This window comes from Zingiber officinale, chromosome 3A (genome assembly GCF_018446385.1).
Source record: "Zingiber officinale cultivar Zhangliang chromosome 3A, Zo_v1.1, whole genome shotgun sequence".
Taxonomy (NCBI): domain Eukaryota; kingdom Viridiplantae; phylum Streptophyta; class Magnoliopsida; order Zingiberales; family Zingiberaceae; genus Zingiber; species Zingiber officinale.
This window is the reverse complement of record NC_055990.1, coordinates 147,835,864-147,848,256: the sequence shown is the minus strand read 5'-3', so window position 1 is coordinate 147,848,256 and position 12,393 is coordinate 147,835,864. Positions and strand designations below refer to the sequence as shown.

The following is a 12,393-nucleotide window of genomic DNA, read 5'->3' as shown; positions in this document are numbered from 1 at the left end:
CAAGGAGATTCAATAATATTGAACAGTCATCCTTACGAGTCTCCTTGAGTCTCATTTCCCTCCAAAACTATAATATCTTGGCATTGGAAATTTCCATGAATGTGAAGCAGCATTGGAAATAAAATGGACAAAGATACTGACAAGTTTGATGAAGAAACTCCTGGCAACTTACCCTGCAAAAAGCTCACAAAGGTCTTTGATGTTTTAGGAAATGAATTGACACTTCGTCAAAGGGCGCATTCAGATGTGGCTTTTGTACAAAATGGCATGGAGTCAACAATGTATAAAGGGTGATTTCTTTTTTACATACAAATAACCTTAAGTGGAGCAGGATGCAGTGGTCTTCTCACAATATCATATACACCACAGGATAAACAACTTTAAAACAGCCCAACTCCCAGACGTCTCCTTTTATTTCACAAGTCAGCTCAACTTAGCCAGACAACCAAACCATTAGCAAGACAAGCTACGGAGAGCATGCTCTAGCACACTGCTCAGCGAGTTCTGCGGCTATTGGGTGGCTTTAATGATGAAGAAGATTTAGACTTGGCAAAATCAACCAAGTCTTTGAAGAGTGCATCCTCAGGATCGGTTTGTTTTGCTGATGGTGACGAGTCCAGTCCTCCCAAATGTTGTTGATGAAGTGGACTAAGGCTGGTATTTCCCTGATCAGAAGAGTAGTTATTTTGAGAAACAGATCCATCACGAACTGTGCCCACACCTGATAAAACATTCTTTTGTTGCTCAAAGAACTGCTGCCTTTGGCCATATTTTGAAGGGGGAGGTGGTAGTAAGCCAGTAGTCTGATTCTCCTGATGAGATTTTGGAAGTGTCTCTGCACTGGATTTCGTTGCTGAAATGGGCTCGGCATGACTGGTTAGACCATGTGGCTCTAACACTCTGGCTGTATCAGAAGCTAGCATGGAATGAGATAGGGAAGGTGGCAATGGTGGGTTAGGAGGAGCAACATCATCGTTAAGATAGTCAATTGAGTTTGCCTCTTCCCTGACTGGCTTTGAGGGTTGGGGAGGAGGTTTTAGGGTAGTTGCGTTTCCAGCACTAGAAGAATTCTTGCTCTGCCCTATTGCACTCTCCCTAGAAGTCCTGGAGCAATTTCCAAACATTTTTATTTTGTTAGGTACGTCTATACAACAAAAAAAATGTTGATATGAGGTAGGTCGAGCTCATGATAGAACATAGGCAACAAAGAATAATAACAACCGTGCCTGATAATAGAATAATTTCTAGTTCCAAGTGAATTGAATTTGACATTAGATAAAGAATACAATGACAGTTTTTAGTTCAAATGGTATCATGATTTCAATGTACTTCAGCAAAGGCATTAAGAAATAATACAAAAACGAACGTTGAATGTTAGGACATGCTCAAGTAGAATATCTAAACCAAAAATTATCTATCTGCTTAAGAATATATTATTAAGTCTCTTAGTGCAGCACATCAGTTAAAAAAAAAATGGAGAAATAAATTGAGCAAGAAAAAGCTGAACTGTTGGTTGCAAATATCTAAAATTGAGCACATCATAAATTCAGAATTAAATAGAATAAAATAAGAACCAAAAGAAGCAGTTTCATTAATTCACAATCATGCTAGACTCTCATCTTCTAATCAAACTTTGATTATTTCACTAAAGATAAATTTGGCCTAACCAAGAAATTTTAAACCAATCACCAACCAATTCAATTCAAATGTTAGACAAACCAACAGGAAAAATCAACAACAAAGTATTTCATTATGTCTTTTCTAGAAATAAAGAGTTTAGATCAACCCTATTAGTGTATTGTCTACATTGTGATTTGGTCTCAGATGATGGTGATGAGGAAGCTCTCCACCCCCTAATCTGTCTACTAGAGATGCCAAACTTCACTAATACACTGTGGATTGCTGACGTGTTAATCCATTATGTGCTAGTAGTGAATATTACAACTTGTACAAGGTTTCAGCTCAAATTCATTTGGATTATAATGTGACAGTATGAAGCTCATGGAATCATAAGAACCCTTTTCTACGCTGTACGGCGTCATTTACAAGCATAATATGAAATAACATCAGTTTTCTCAAAGAAGGATTCATTCAAGGTGAACCTCTAATATTGTGACTTGCTACAGTGCATGAAGCATGAAATAAATACCAAGAGTATTCTTCTGCCATAAATAAAAACCAAGGTACAACATGTTCAAGCTCAAATTCACCTAAAATGGACTCAAGTCCCACTTGAGCCTCTCCTAGTTGTCTGCATAATTTTTCCCTTGCAAAAAAAAAAATAACTGTGCATATAGCCAACAAAGTTTCCCTTTGATGCCTCAGTCCCTGTTTGGTCTATTTGGATGAATAACTAGGAAAGGTGAGGGGAAGCAGCATAAAAATGTATATGAATAATCCATGAAATATGTCAATTCAGCAATGGATATTCCCTCCCTCCCCATTACCTTTCTACCCTGCAGCTATATTTCCAACCATGTCAATAAAACCTCCAACTCTTTCTCTTGATGATTATGGATTACTTACAAGGAAAATAAAATCTACTTCTCTTACAAATTATAATGCCACTTGACTTCCGTAACTATCTTTCATCAAGGTGAGATAGCTTAGTATATTCTCTACTTCTTTACAAATTTATTTAAGACTTCATTCAGAAAGGTGAGTATCAGGGACAGAGAGAATCCTCATGTCTAGTACCTGAGAGATAGCTGAGAGAAATCATCCTCAACCTCATCATCCTCATGGTTCATATTGACAATAGGTGCAATCGAAGCAATTGGCACTCCAGCACTAAGAGTAGATCCCTTCAACATATCATTATGTCTTTGAAGCACACGCTGAAGTTCATCATTCAGTGCCAGACCCCGACAAAGAATCTCTTCATCTCTGCAACATACAAAAGTCAAACTCTTTATGTATAATTTTTGTTTTTTTCCAAAAGAATTAGTGTCTAAGATCTCAATTCATTATCTCCAGAGTAAAAGTAGCAAAAGTTTTGAGAATGTACTCTGTAGTATTCACAAGAACCATTACACGCTTCTGAAAAGAATGGCATTGCTCAATGAGGTCGACTATAACTTCTTGCTTTAACTCCTGCCATATGCAAAATGATTAATTGTCATTCTGATACTAATTAATATTGAGGTAGAAGAGAATCTGATGAGTCATAATTTTGACCCACTAGCAGCCAACCAATAGTATAAAGAAGGGAAGGCGGTTGAGCTAATATTTAGGTAGTTAGTCGCATAAAAGACATTGAATTGAGACTCACACTCCCTCTTCAATCATCAAGAGGAAACATAATTCCTAGTTGGTGAAAGAAATTGAAAACATTATGGGAGAAAATACACATTGAGATGAAAGGTTAAAATGATCTAATTTCTATTTCAAAGAAGAACTAGATCAAATTGATCAACTCCATTAGCCTCCCTATCCTTGGTGTTCCTTAGTACTATGCAAACAACAAAAGTGCAATCAAAGGAGAATGCCACCATGTCAACACATCGAGCCTTCCCTTGTTCATCAAGCACCCCACCCTCACCGAAGGCTAACCATTAACAGTTTCTGAAACAACCCCTTGCATTCACTATATTTAATTCTCCACTGACATTGAGGGATGATTTGAGGAGGGAAATGAGTTGGGGGAAGGGGAATAATTTAGTAGACGAGGTAGAAGAGACAAATTTAGAGAAAAATGAATATTTTCAATCAACATAGTGATGTTATTAGTCACTCCTAAGGAAAACAAGGCAATTCCTTAATGGTTAGAGGAATTTCAAATATTTTTTCAAATTTTAATCAACAACCAAAGCAAGTAAAATATTTGGATTGGTTTTAGAAAACCAAAAAAAATCAAGATAAATTAATTAACCCATCCTCTAGCATACAAGATAGGATAAAGCTTTGGTCTCAACTTACCAATAAAACAATTTGATAGCAACATGACATGCATAAAAGGGACTATATCATCATCCTCATCCAGATTAGCATTGTCATTATCATCGGCATCTCCCAATCATGTTCATCTCAATTACTTGGGATCGAATACATGGATCTTTTCCTCCATTTAACTTTATGCAAGGCTTTGTCACTATATTCAAATCAATAAGATCTCTTTTTACTACATTGATGATTTTTTTTGGCTTTCCTCTGCCCCTGACACCTTCAATTTAGCTCGTCTAGATATAAAATATATTGGTTTCCTTCTAAACATGTCGCTACAATCTTAATCTATTTTCTTAATCTACTGTAACTACACCGAATGCTCATGGATTATCTGCATTGTCAACCATATTTGACCTAACTATTTAAGTTCAACTATATGAATCTCATCCATCTATTGACCAACAAATATGGTTAAGACTTGTGTTCATTGGTCTAGACAATTTTAAGGTTGACTATCTTAGCCTAATGCAACCCTCAATCTTTTTCATTTGGGCATAGGTCTCATAATGATGTTTTACCTAAAGCTCTCAGATATGAATATTTTATTTTATCCTTTCTAATGACTCCACACATCTCGCCATTTTATATCCAATAATTGATTTTTGTAAATGTTACTTCCCAATAATCGAACACTATGATTCTTCTAGCCGAACACCAATTAGTGAAAAAAAATATTATCCTAAAGGGGCACACAGATGATACAAGACTAAGACAGAACAAAGTTTTAATAAGAACTAAGGTGCAAGTTTCACAATTTGAATTATGCATTAAGAGGGCCTAAATTGATACATATAAAAGCATTCACAAAAATAATCAAAGCAATTCATGAAATGAATCAGCTGAGAGAATGTAAGTTGCATGATCATATAGTTACCTTTCTAAAAGCAATAAAAGGGAAAACTCTACCTCATGGTTCTTTGGATCTAATGCATTGAGTATGTCAGATAACACATCTGCTACTCCTTGAGCATTCTGAATTTCCTCCAAGCTGCATCAGGAATTGCATTTCAAATGAATCTTTTTTTTTAAAAAAAAATCCTATATTAACAAAAGATCCAAAAAAATATATTTCACAAAGCACTGTAGCTTACCTAAATCTTTTATGCCTCACGTCCTAAAACTAAAACAAAATAACAGATCAAGAGCATGCCAGTATCAGATCATTGTTCATTTGGTAATTAGTTAGAGCATGCATTCACCCAGTGATACAAAGAATAAAGGGCAACTCGGTGCACGAAGCTCCCGCCAATACGGAGTCCCACGAAAAGGTCTATTGTATGCAACTTTACCTTGCTTTGCAAGAGGTTATTTCCACAACTAGAACCCATGCCCTCTAGGTCACATGGCAGCAACTTTACCGTTGTGCCAAGGCTCCCCTTCTCTTGTTAAGTGAATGGGCACACTATTCACTGTCCTGCAAGTTATATGAATATTACACACATGCATAAATGTTGGTAAGGTTATTTTTATTGTTAGTAGTTAACTACTTTTACAATTAGTAACTTATAGTGATAGGTTGTTCACTCAAACTTAACTGTTTATTTTGGTTGAAATATTTATATATGATGGACTAATACCCTACTTTCTGTGGTGTTGATCCCTAGATCCCCAGGTTGGGGTGTTTTGTGCCCATGATTGGCTCACTAGGATGACTCTATGATGCCAGACCAGCTTCTACTTTATCCTAGAGCCTTCTTATTGGTTTATTGCTTATGTTTCATTTTCATGTTTACTTTATGTAAATTTTTTTCTACCTTGTTGAGGCTATGGATGTTGGTTCGATTTTGTGTTTGTAATATATGTGGTCTTGTGTCCCTGGAACTTGTTTAGAGCTTACTTTATTTCTGCGTAAGTTTTATTTAGAGTAAAGTTCTTACTGATGTGGCTTTGTTTTATACTATTATGTGGTGGATTGCTCTACTTATGGATCTAGCCATGTACTAGGGAGATTGTGTCACATTTTCTTCAAATGCTCTCCCTTATGATGTGTTTCTCAAGTCATCTCTTGGATGGGATCCCACCTTTGTTTTTTTATTATTATTGAAATCAATTTAGTACAAATTAGATATCTGAAGGGTCAACCAAGCATAACCATTTATTTAATAGACAACTCGAAAATGTAAGGCTCAGCATGTGGTTTACTGAAAGAAACTTGTTCATCAATGGCACATGACCACACTTAGACTCCCTATACTCACAAGACCAATAAATTGTCAGTCTAATTCAGTATGACAAATATGTGAACTTTGGTTGCAAAGATACATTCTGAATTCAATTTCATTTAGTACCAAAATTATTTCAGAACAAAAGCAAAGAATAGCACCTAATATTGAACAAAACATTTAAAAAATAATGATATTGAAGGTTAAACTTTAGTTAATATGCAATAAACTATGAGCTTAAAGTGATCAACTATGAAATTAAGAACATTTGTGAAACCAAAAGGACAAAGAAAGTACCTGAGAGCAGAAAAATCAGACTGAAGTGAAGCTCCTACATCAGCAGTCTCAAATGCTGATGCAGCATTTTCAAATGATGACGTAGCATTTTCATATCCTGATGCAGCAGGCTGATATGAGATAGGATGATTTTGTGGTGGGGTAAATAATGGCACAGTGTTCTCAGTATGGGGTGGGAACTCAATTCCAGCAGCCTAAGTCAATCCATAAAGTAAATACTAGACGATCAATAGGAGCAACATTAACAGCCCTATAATGTAAGAAACTGACAAAGTGGAAGTAAAGAGAAACATAATAAATATCTGTTGGTCAGATCAGATCTTGAAGCATTCTAAGAACACATTCAAATATTCAAAAGCATGCCCCACTCCAAAAAAAAACACTTCAAATAACATAATCATCAAGTTCTATGTAAATCTCTATCACTAGTAATTCCCAAACATTTTAAATTGAATTTTCTTTGCTTTCACTCTATGCCTCACTCCTACAACCCCAATTATCAGCTAGTCAAATTATTGGATCATTTGATCATTGTGCATGCTCATATCATCTATAGAGTGCATAACAAAGATGAATTATGACATACCAAGGATGTTAATAAATATTTTTGTGATAAAGAACACATAAACATTCCCTAGGGCTAAAATAACATCTTGAAATTGCTGCAACTAGATAATGATTCATGTTGTAGCAAAAATTTCAAAGAAAACCAAAAACTGCATGAGGTTTTCCACTTAACATATTAAGAATTTATCAGCATATAATTATAAACTATTGATTTCATTCAATGGTAAGGTATTAACTAGGGACAAAAACAATAAAGGTGCCAGGACAAATGCATACTCTAAGTTCTCTGTATGCAGCATGATATTGGGGATATTTTCCTACTGCTCCTCCAAAAGCCTCTTGCCATGCATCAATTAGGACTAGTATCTTTTCTCTTACATTTAAATCTGACTGCAAATAAAATTAAGATGTAATTCAGTTGTATGAGAGGTGCTAACAGAAGATCAGATCATAACTAAAAGAAATACTTACTTTTTTCTTCACTATTTTGACCATTTCATGTAAAATATCTCGCTCAACAATTTGTTGGTGAACGTTATCCCCACAATTTTTACTCAGAGTTTCTAGCACCTAGTTAAAGTTTTCCAGAAATAGTATCATCAATGCAATCTGAATACAAACAAAAACAATAGACATAATGAAGTTCTAAGGCCAAAAAAAAAAACAAAGGTAGAAGAGCCACATTAGAAAGATATTTGTTTCATGAGTTCAGTGTGAAAGGCTGAAAGCACAGTTTAGCCAACGAATTTTAGTTTTCTTCTGACTTGAATCAGTCAAACTCAAATTAACTTGCAATTAGTTTAACTACTATGGATCAGGGTAAACCCAATGCAAATAGAAACAGGCAAATTGAATTACACTAACAATAGTTAAAATGGGTTATCTGAACAAAACTAGGTGGTTTTGAGTCCTTTGACCACTTTCACTCAAATTGTTCAACTGCATGCACTCTGCTCTAATTATTAGGAGAGTAAAGTTCTAAACACATTTAGGCTGTGTTTCTCTTAGAATTTTTTCCCCAGTTCTCCATGTTCCATATCAAAGTAAAGGAAATCTATCAACAAAAAATGTGCTTGATGATAATTTTTTTCCTTATATTTTAGAGGAAGACCAATCATCCTATGTATAAAAAATAATTTTTTATTAGATAGGGAAGTCAAAAAAAAGATTGCAAATGTTCTTTGAAAATTCCTATTTTTCTAACAAAGGAAAACTGGACATTTTTCCAGAAGCTAACATGCTTAATTTTTTAATCTTTGAAAATCAATAATCATTCAGAAAATTGAATGTCAATATCCACTTGCCCCTTCTCATGCTTCGAGATAAGAATGATTATCCTGTACTTTTCTCTTTTCTCAGTCCTTTATAAGAGAGATTTTGAAATCATCCTAACCAACAAGTCATTCCTTCAATTTTATCCACTTGACACATGGATGATGGATCCATCTGAATTTTGAGGTCAAAGCATATTAGTTAAACCAAGAGAACAAAGGATTTCAACCACGAGATTACTTGCATTGGTACATATATTTATGAGGCATCAATGCACATATTAACAATATTCTGGTTATTGGCTCATGACATGAGCACCAACACACTATCAGTGAACCAAATCCTTGTCCATTAACATTGACAAATTTGGTGAATGTGTTTCAGACAATATGTACAGAGTAAACAAATCCAAGACTAGATGGAATAATATTATCACAAGATTTCAATAACTGATTTGGTGATTGTGTTTCAGACAATATATACAGAGTAAACAAATCCAAAATTAGATGGAATAATATTGTCACGAGATTTCAGCAAATGATTTTAGCACCAAAAGATCGATTAAAATTAGTAATGATTTCTTCCTAGTTCCTACTATGGAACAAGGCCCTTTTAGTTTCAGCAAACATTAACTTACACACTTATGTGATGTGTCTAAAAAAACCCCACTTATATACTTATATATAATTCGTGTTGTTGGAAAGCCAAACAAATTGTAGTACATTAGTTATAATACTTAGTCGTATATACATATGGTCGGAAAGGGCGCGAAAAGGATATGGTTAAACATGATACATGTAAGTGTAAATATTTTATACAAGAATAAATTGACCACAAGGGATGAAATTAATTTATATAATGAGTTTATAGTTGAAAATCTCACTATGATCAATGGCATCAATTTCTACATATTTTGTTGCACCTGAAACCTTTAACCCATCATATAATTATTTTTTGTAGTCACTGGTATTCGTTTAAGCCTGTACTCTTCTCATATTTGTAGAAATCCATAATGATACCGAGTAAACCCAACTTGAAGCCTCATAGGGAGTCAAGATTATATGACAGGATAAATATGGGGAGTACATATTACAAGCGTGTATATCATTATGAGATAAAGACTATTAGGACAAACCTGAATTAGAATAGTTCTATGATAATGATGCAAAGTCCTTTATGGTCTCTTAATGATATTTCATACACTTGCCTAGAATTGAAACGATATCTAGCAAGAAATTTTAAGTAATCTTATGCATAACTACTATGGTCAATGATGGATATTGCAATGTACATGACAATTTGTATCAGTAAACATACAAAATATAATTCCATTGTACACGCTTTAGAAGTTGTTTTTCATATGTGCTTACACTGTGAAATCTTAAACGACATATATTTTACAAATACTTGCTAAAGAATCTGTAGTAAATTCATGGATAGGGCACAACACATAGGATTCTACAGTAAAATTGTATAAGCCTGTCAAGACGATGGCTCAAATTATTTTTTACTATTACATGTGACATCCCCAATTGAAGAGAACTTGAGCAGTTAGACCAACAAAAAACTAATATAGCTGCATTCCTTCTAAAGAATTGTAACTAAAACACTCTGTACATTTGTCATGAATAATTTCATTTTTAATATCAGGAAAGTTTTGTTACTTCTAATATAATTAGAGGAAGAGAAGAGAAAATACTTACAAATAGTGCCAAAAGTTGAATTTTTGGATTCTTACTTCCAAGGCGCTTCTTTAGTATTTTCAGTGCATCCTTGGCTTGTCTGCTCAGATTTGTAAAAAGAAATGTCAATATTGTAACATCAATTTAGTAATAACAAGAATCTATAAGAGAAACATAAACGTGTGTGTGTGTGTGTATATATATATATATATTAATATAATAAAATAACTAATACGTAATGAGGATCAAATAGCACAGTGAAATTAAATATTAAGATGCTTAGTTAATCAGCCTATTAACAATACCCCCTTAATTAATTTACATATTGGTTGTGTGTAAATATATATGCATATATACGATACCATTGGCATATATATATAGATAGATGAATGTCCTCAAAATTAGTTAATATAATACACTAAAAAGATAAGATTGACACTCATAATCTATACATATAGTATTACATCAAGTACAGCAACTTCATAAGTATGTTTCGCGCTAAATTTCTCTAATCATACACAAGAAAGTTCACTCCTTCAAAAATGAAGATGCTGAAGAAAAAGGGAATGCCCGCTGATGGGCAATATCAAGTATACGATTCAGTTGAAGCTTATGTAACCATCGAAAGGCTCAAATCTATCAACAGTATGTTTTGGATAACCAAAGAAACTAGCTGAAGAAAGGTGGAAACAGGCAGCAACCATGCTCACTGATAAATCCCAAAGCCACCAAGTGACTCATCCATCCAGTAACTTCCCTCACCGTAAAACTAAATGCAACACCAAAACAAAAGAAAATGCCTCGACAAATCGAGATCTGCTAAACGGAAAGCGCAAGCAAAAAAAAATACCCAGGATCCATGTTAATAATGTCGCACAACTCGATGTTGATCGCCCAGTCCGGACCGATCAGTGAATCGCTCGTAGCCCGTTCCGCACACACCGCCGCCGTAGTAGCCATCATAAACTAATCTGCTCGTGTAAGGAAACAATGAGCACACCAAACAAAAGTCGAGCAAAATATCAAATCGCAACACACCAAAAGAAACCCTCCGAGAACCCTCAAAACCACCTTCTTCCTACGAAACAAAAACCAGAAGCAGAAGAAGAAAAAAAAGCCAAAACACCGCAGATTCATGGCATTCCAGGAGTAAATCAATCAGATCGTGAGCGAGGGTCTACCTTCAAACCAGCGAGCGATGAAAAATCCCTCTCTGCAAAATTCTTATCTTAAGAAGGAATTAAGAAGCCGAAAAGGCAGATTAGATCGTCAGAGAGCAAAGAAGAAGTCGTCGGCGGTTCGAGGGATCGCGAGGAATATAATAGCAAACATCTACTACTCCGTCCTCATTCTTTCACACGGGCTCGCATTTCTAGTCAAAATCCACCGCCACGAAGTCTAACTTTACGAACGGGTTAACGGTTATCGAAACCCGATCCAATCGATCGGATCCACCAATTCCTCTCTTTTCGGATTTACAATCCGATTGGACCCGCTTTGTAAAGTTAGTACTTTTCTGCTTTATGAAACCACGTGGTCCATCCCCGGTTCGGGTTTGAAATTACGGATTCGGATTCTGTAGAGTAGCTTCGACTCCACCGACTTCTTAATCGGGTTGGGGCATCGAAGCGACTTGGGGGCGATCCGGACGTAAAGATAAAGTTAATAGTTTGTTAGGAAAGTTAATCAGTTGTTCTGTCGTTCGATAACTGAATTAGGTGCATGTTTAGGTGTCATTTCAATTAATCTGTAAATGCATAATATTTATTTTAACAGATATTCGACGCAATCTGAATAGATTGTAATCTTTGTTCTTTATTAATTATCTATGAGATTGTCCTTTAAATTATTGCTTCATTAGGCAGAAGGAATCGTTATCGGATAGAGGCTTATCACTAATTCAGTAAATTAGAAAAAGATGGAGCTGACTAAGATTAGAAGGGAGTAGTTACCTTTTTCAACGTCGGTGGAAAGGTTTGAAAACAGAAAACCTAAAGAAAAGTATTTGAAATGCAATATTAATTTCATTATTTTATTTTTAGTCTTATTGGGTTTATACAAACTTTGATTTACCTTATTTTCGTGATAAGAAGATTTGTAAGAGGTTTCTTCGTTTTTAAAAGAAAAAAAAAACTAATGACTCACTTTATAAGTCCATATATAAACTATAGAATAAAAAACTGAAATTCTGAACCACATTAAGAAAATCGAGTTAACGCTGTTTGTTTATTTTCTTAATACAGGCATATAACGTGGTTGTGTCCGGAAGAAATTTATATATAATAATAATAATAATAATAATAATAATAATAATATTATTATTATTATTATTATATTATCTATTTTAAGTCTAATCCCTTTGTCTTTATTTTTGAATTCTATTCAAATAGCTTATATTAATAAAGATATCTTACATCTTTTTAATCTCATGATTTTTTTCATATCTTTTTAATATGGGACTTTGATTG

The 12,393-nt window shown here is 34.5% G+C and overlaps 1 protein-coding gene across 2 annotated transcripts; it reads right to left on the bottom strand.

Annotated features, from left to right (window-relative positions):
• Nucleotides 1-202: 202 nt before the first annotated feature.
• Nucleotides 203-11,287, bottom strand: LOC122052726 (TOM1-like protein 4). 2 transcript variants are annotated; one of them, XM_042614402.1, is made up of 11 exons: nt 11,107-11,287; nt 10,964-11,003; nt 10,776-10,896; nt 9,947-10,025; nt 7,443-7,541; nt 7,248-7,361; nt 6,405-6,598; nt 4,852-4,933; nt 3,008-3,093; nt 2,698-2,886; nt 203-1,104 (listed from the first exon to the last, which is right to left on the bottom strand). In XM_042614402.1, the coding sequence occupies exons 3-11, from the start codon at nt 10,886-10,888 to the stop codon at nt 495-497; spliced, it is 1,566 nt and encodes a 521-aa protein (XP_042470336.1). In that variant the 5' UTR covers nt 10,889-10,896; nt 10,964-11,003; nt 11,107-11,287; the 3' UTR covers nt 203-494. The 2 variants fall into 2 exon arrangements, with proteins under 2 accessions (XP_042470336.1, XP_042470335.1); XM_042614401.1 differs by lacking the exon at nt 10,964-11,003.
• Nucleotides 11,288-12,393: the final 1,106 nt, after the last annotated feature.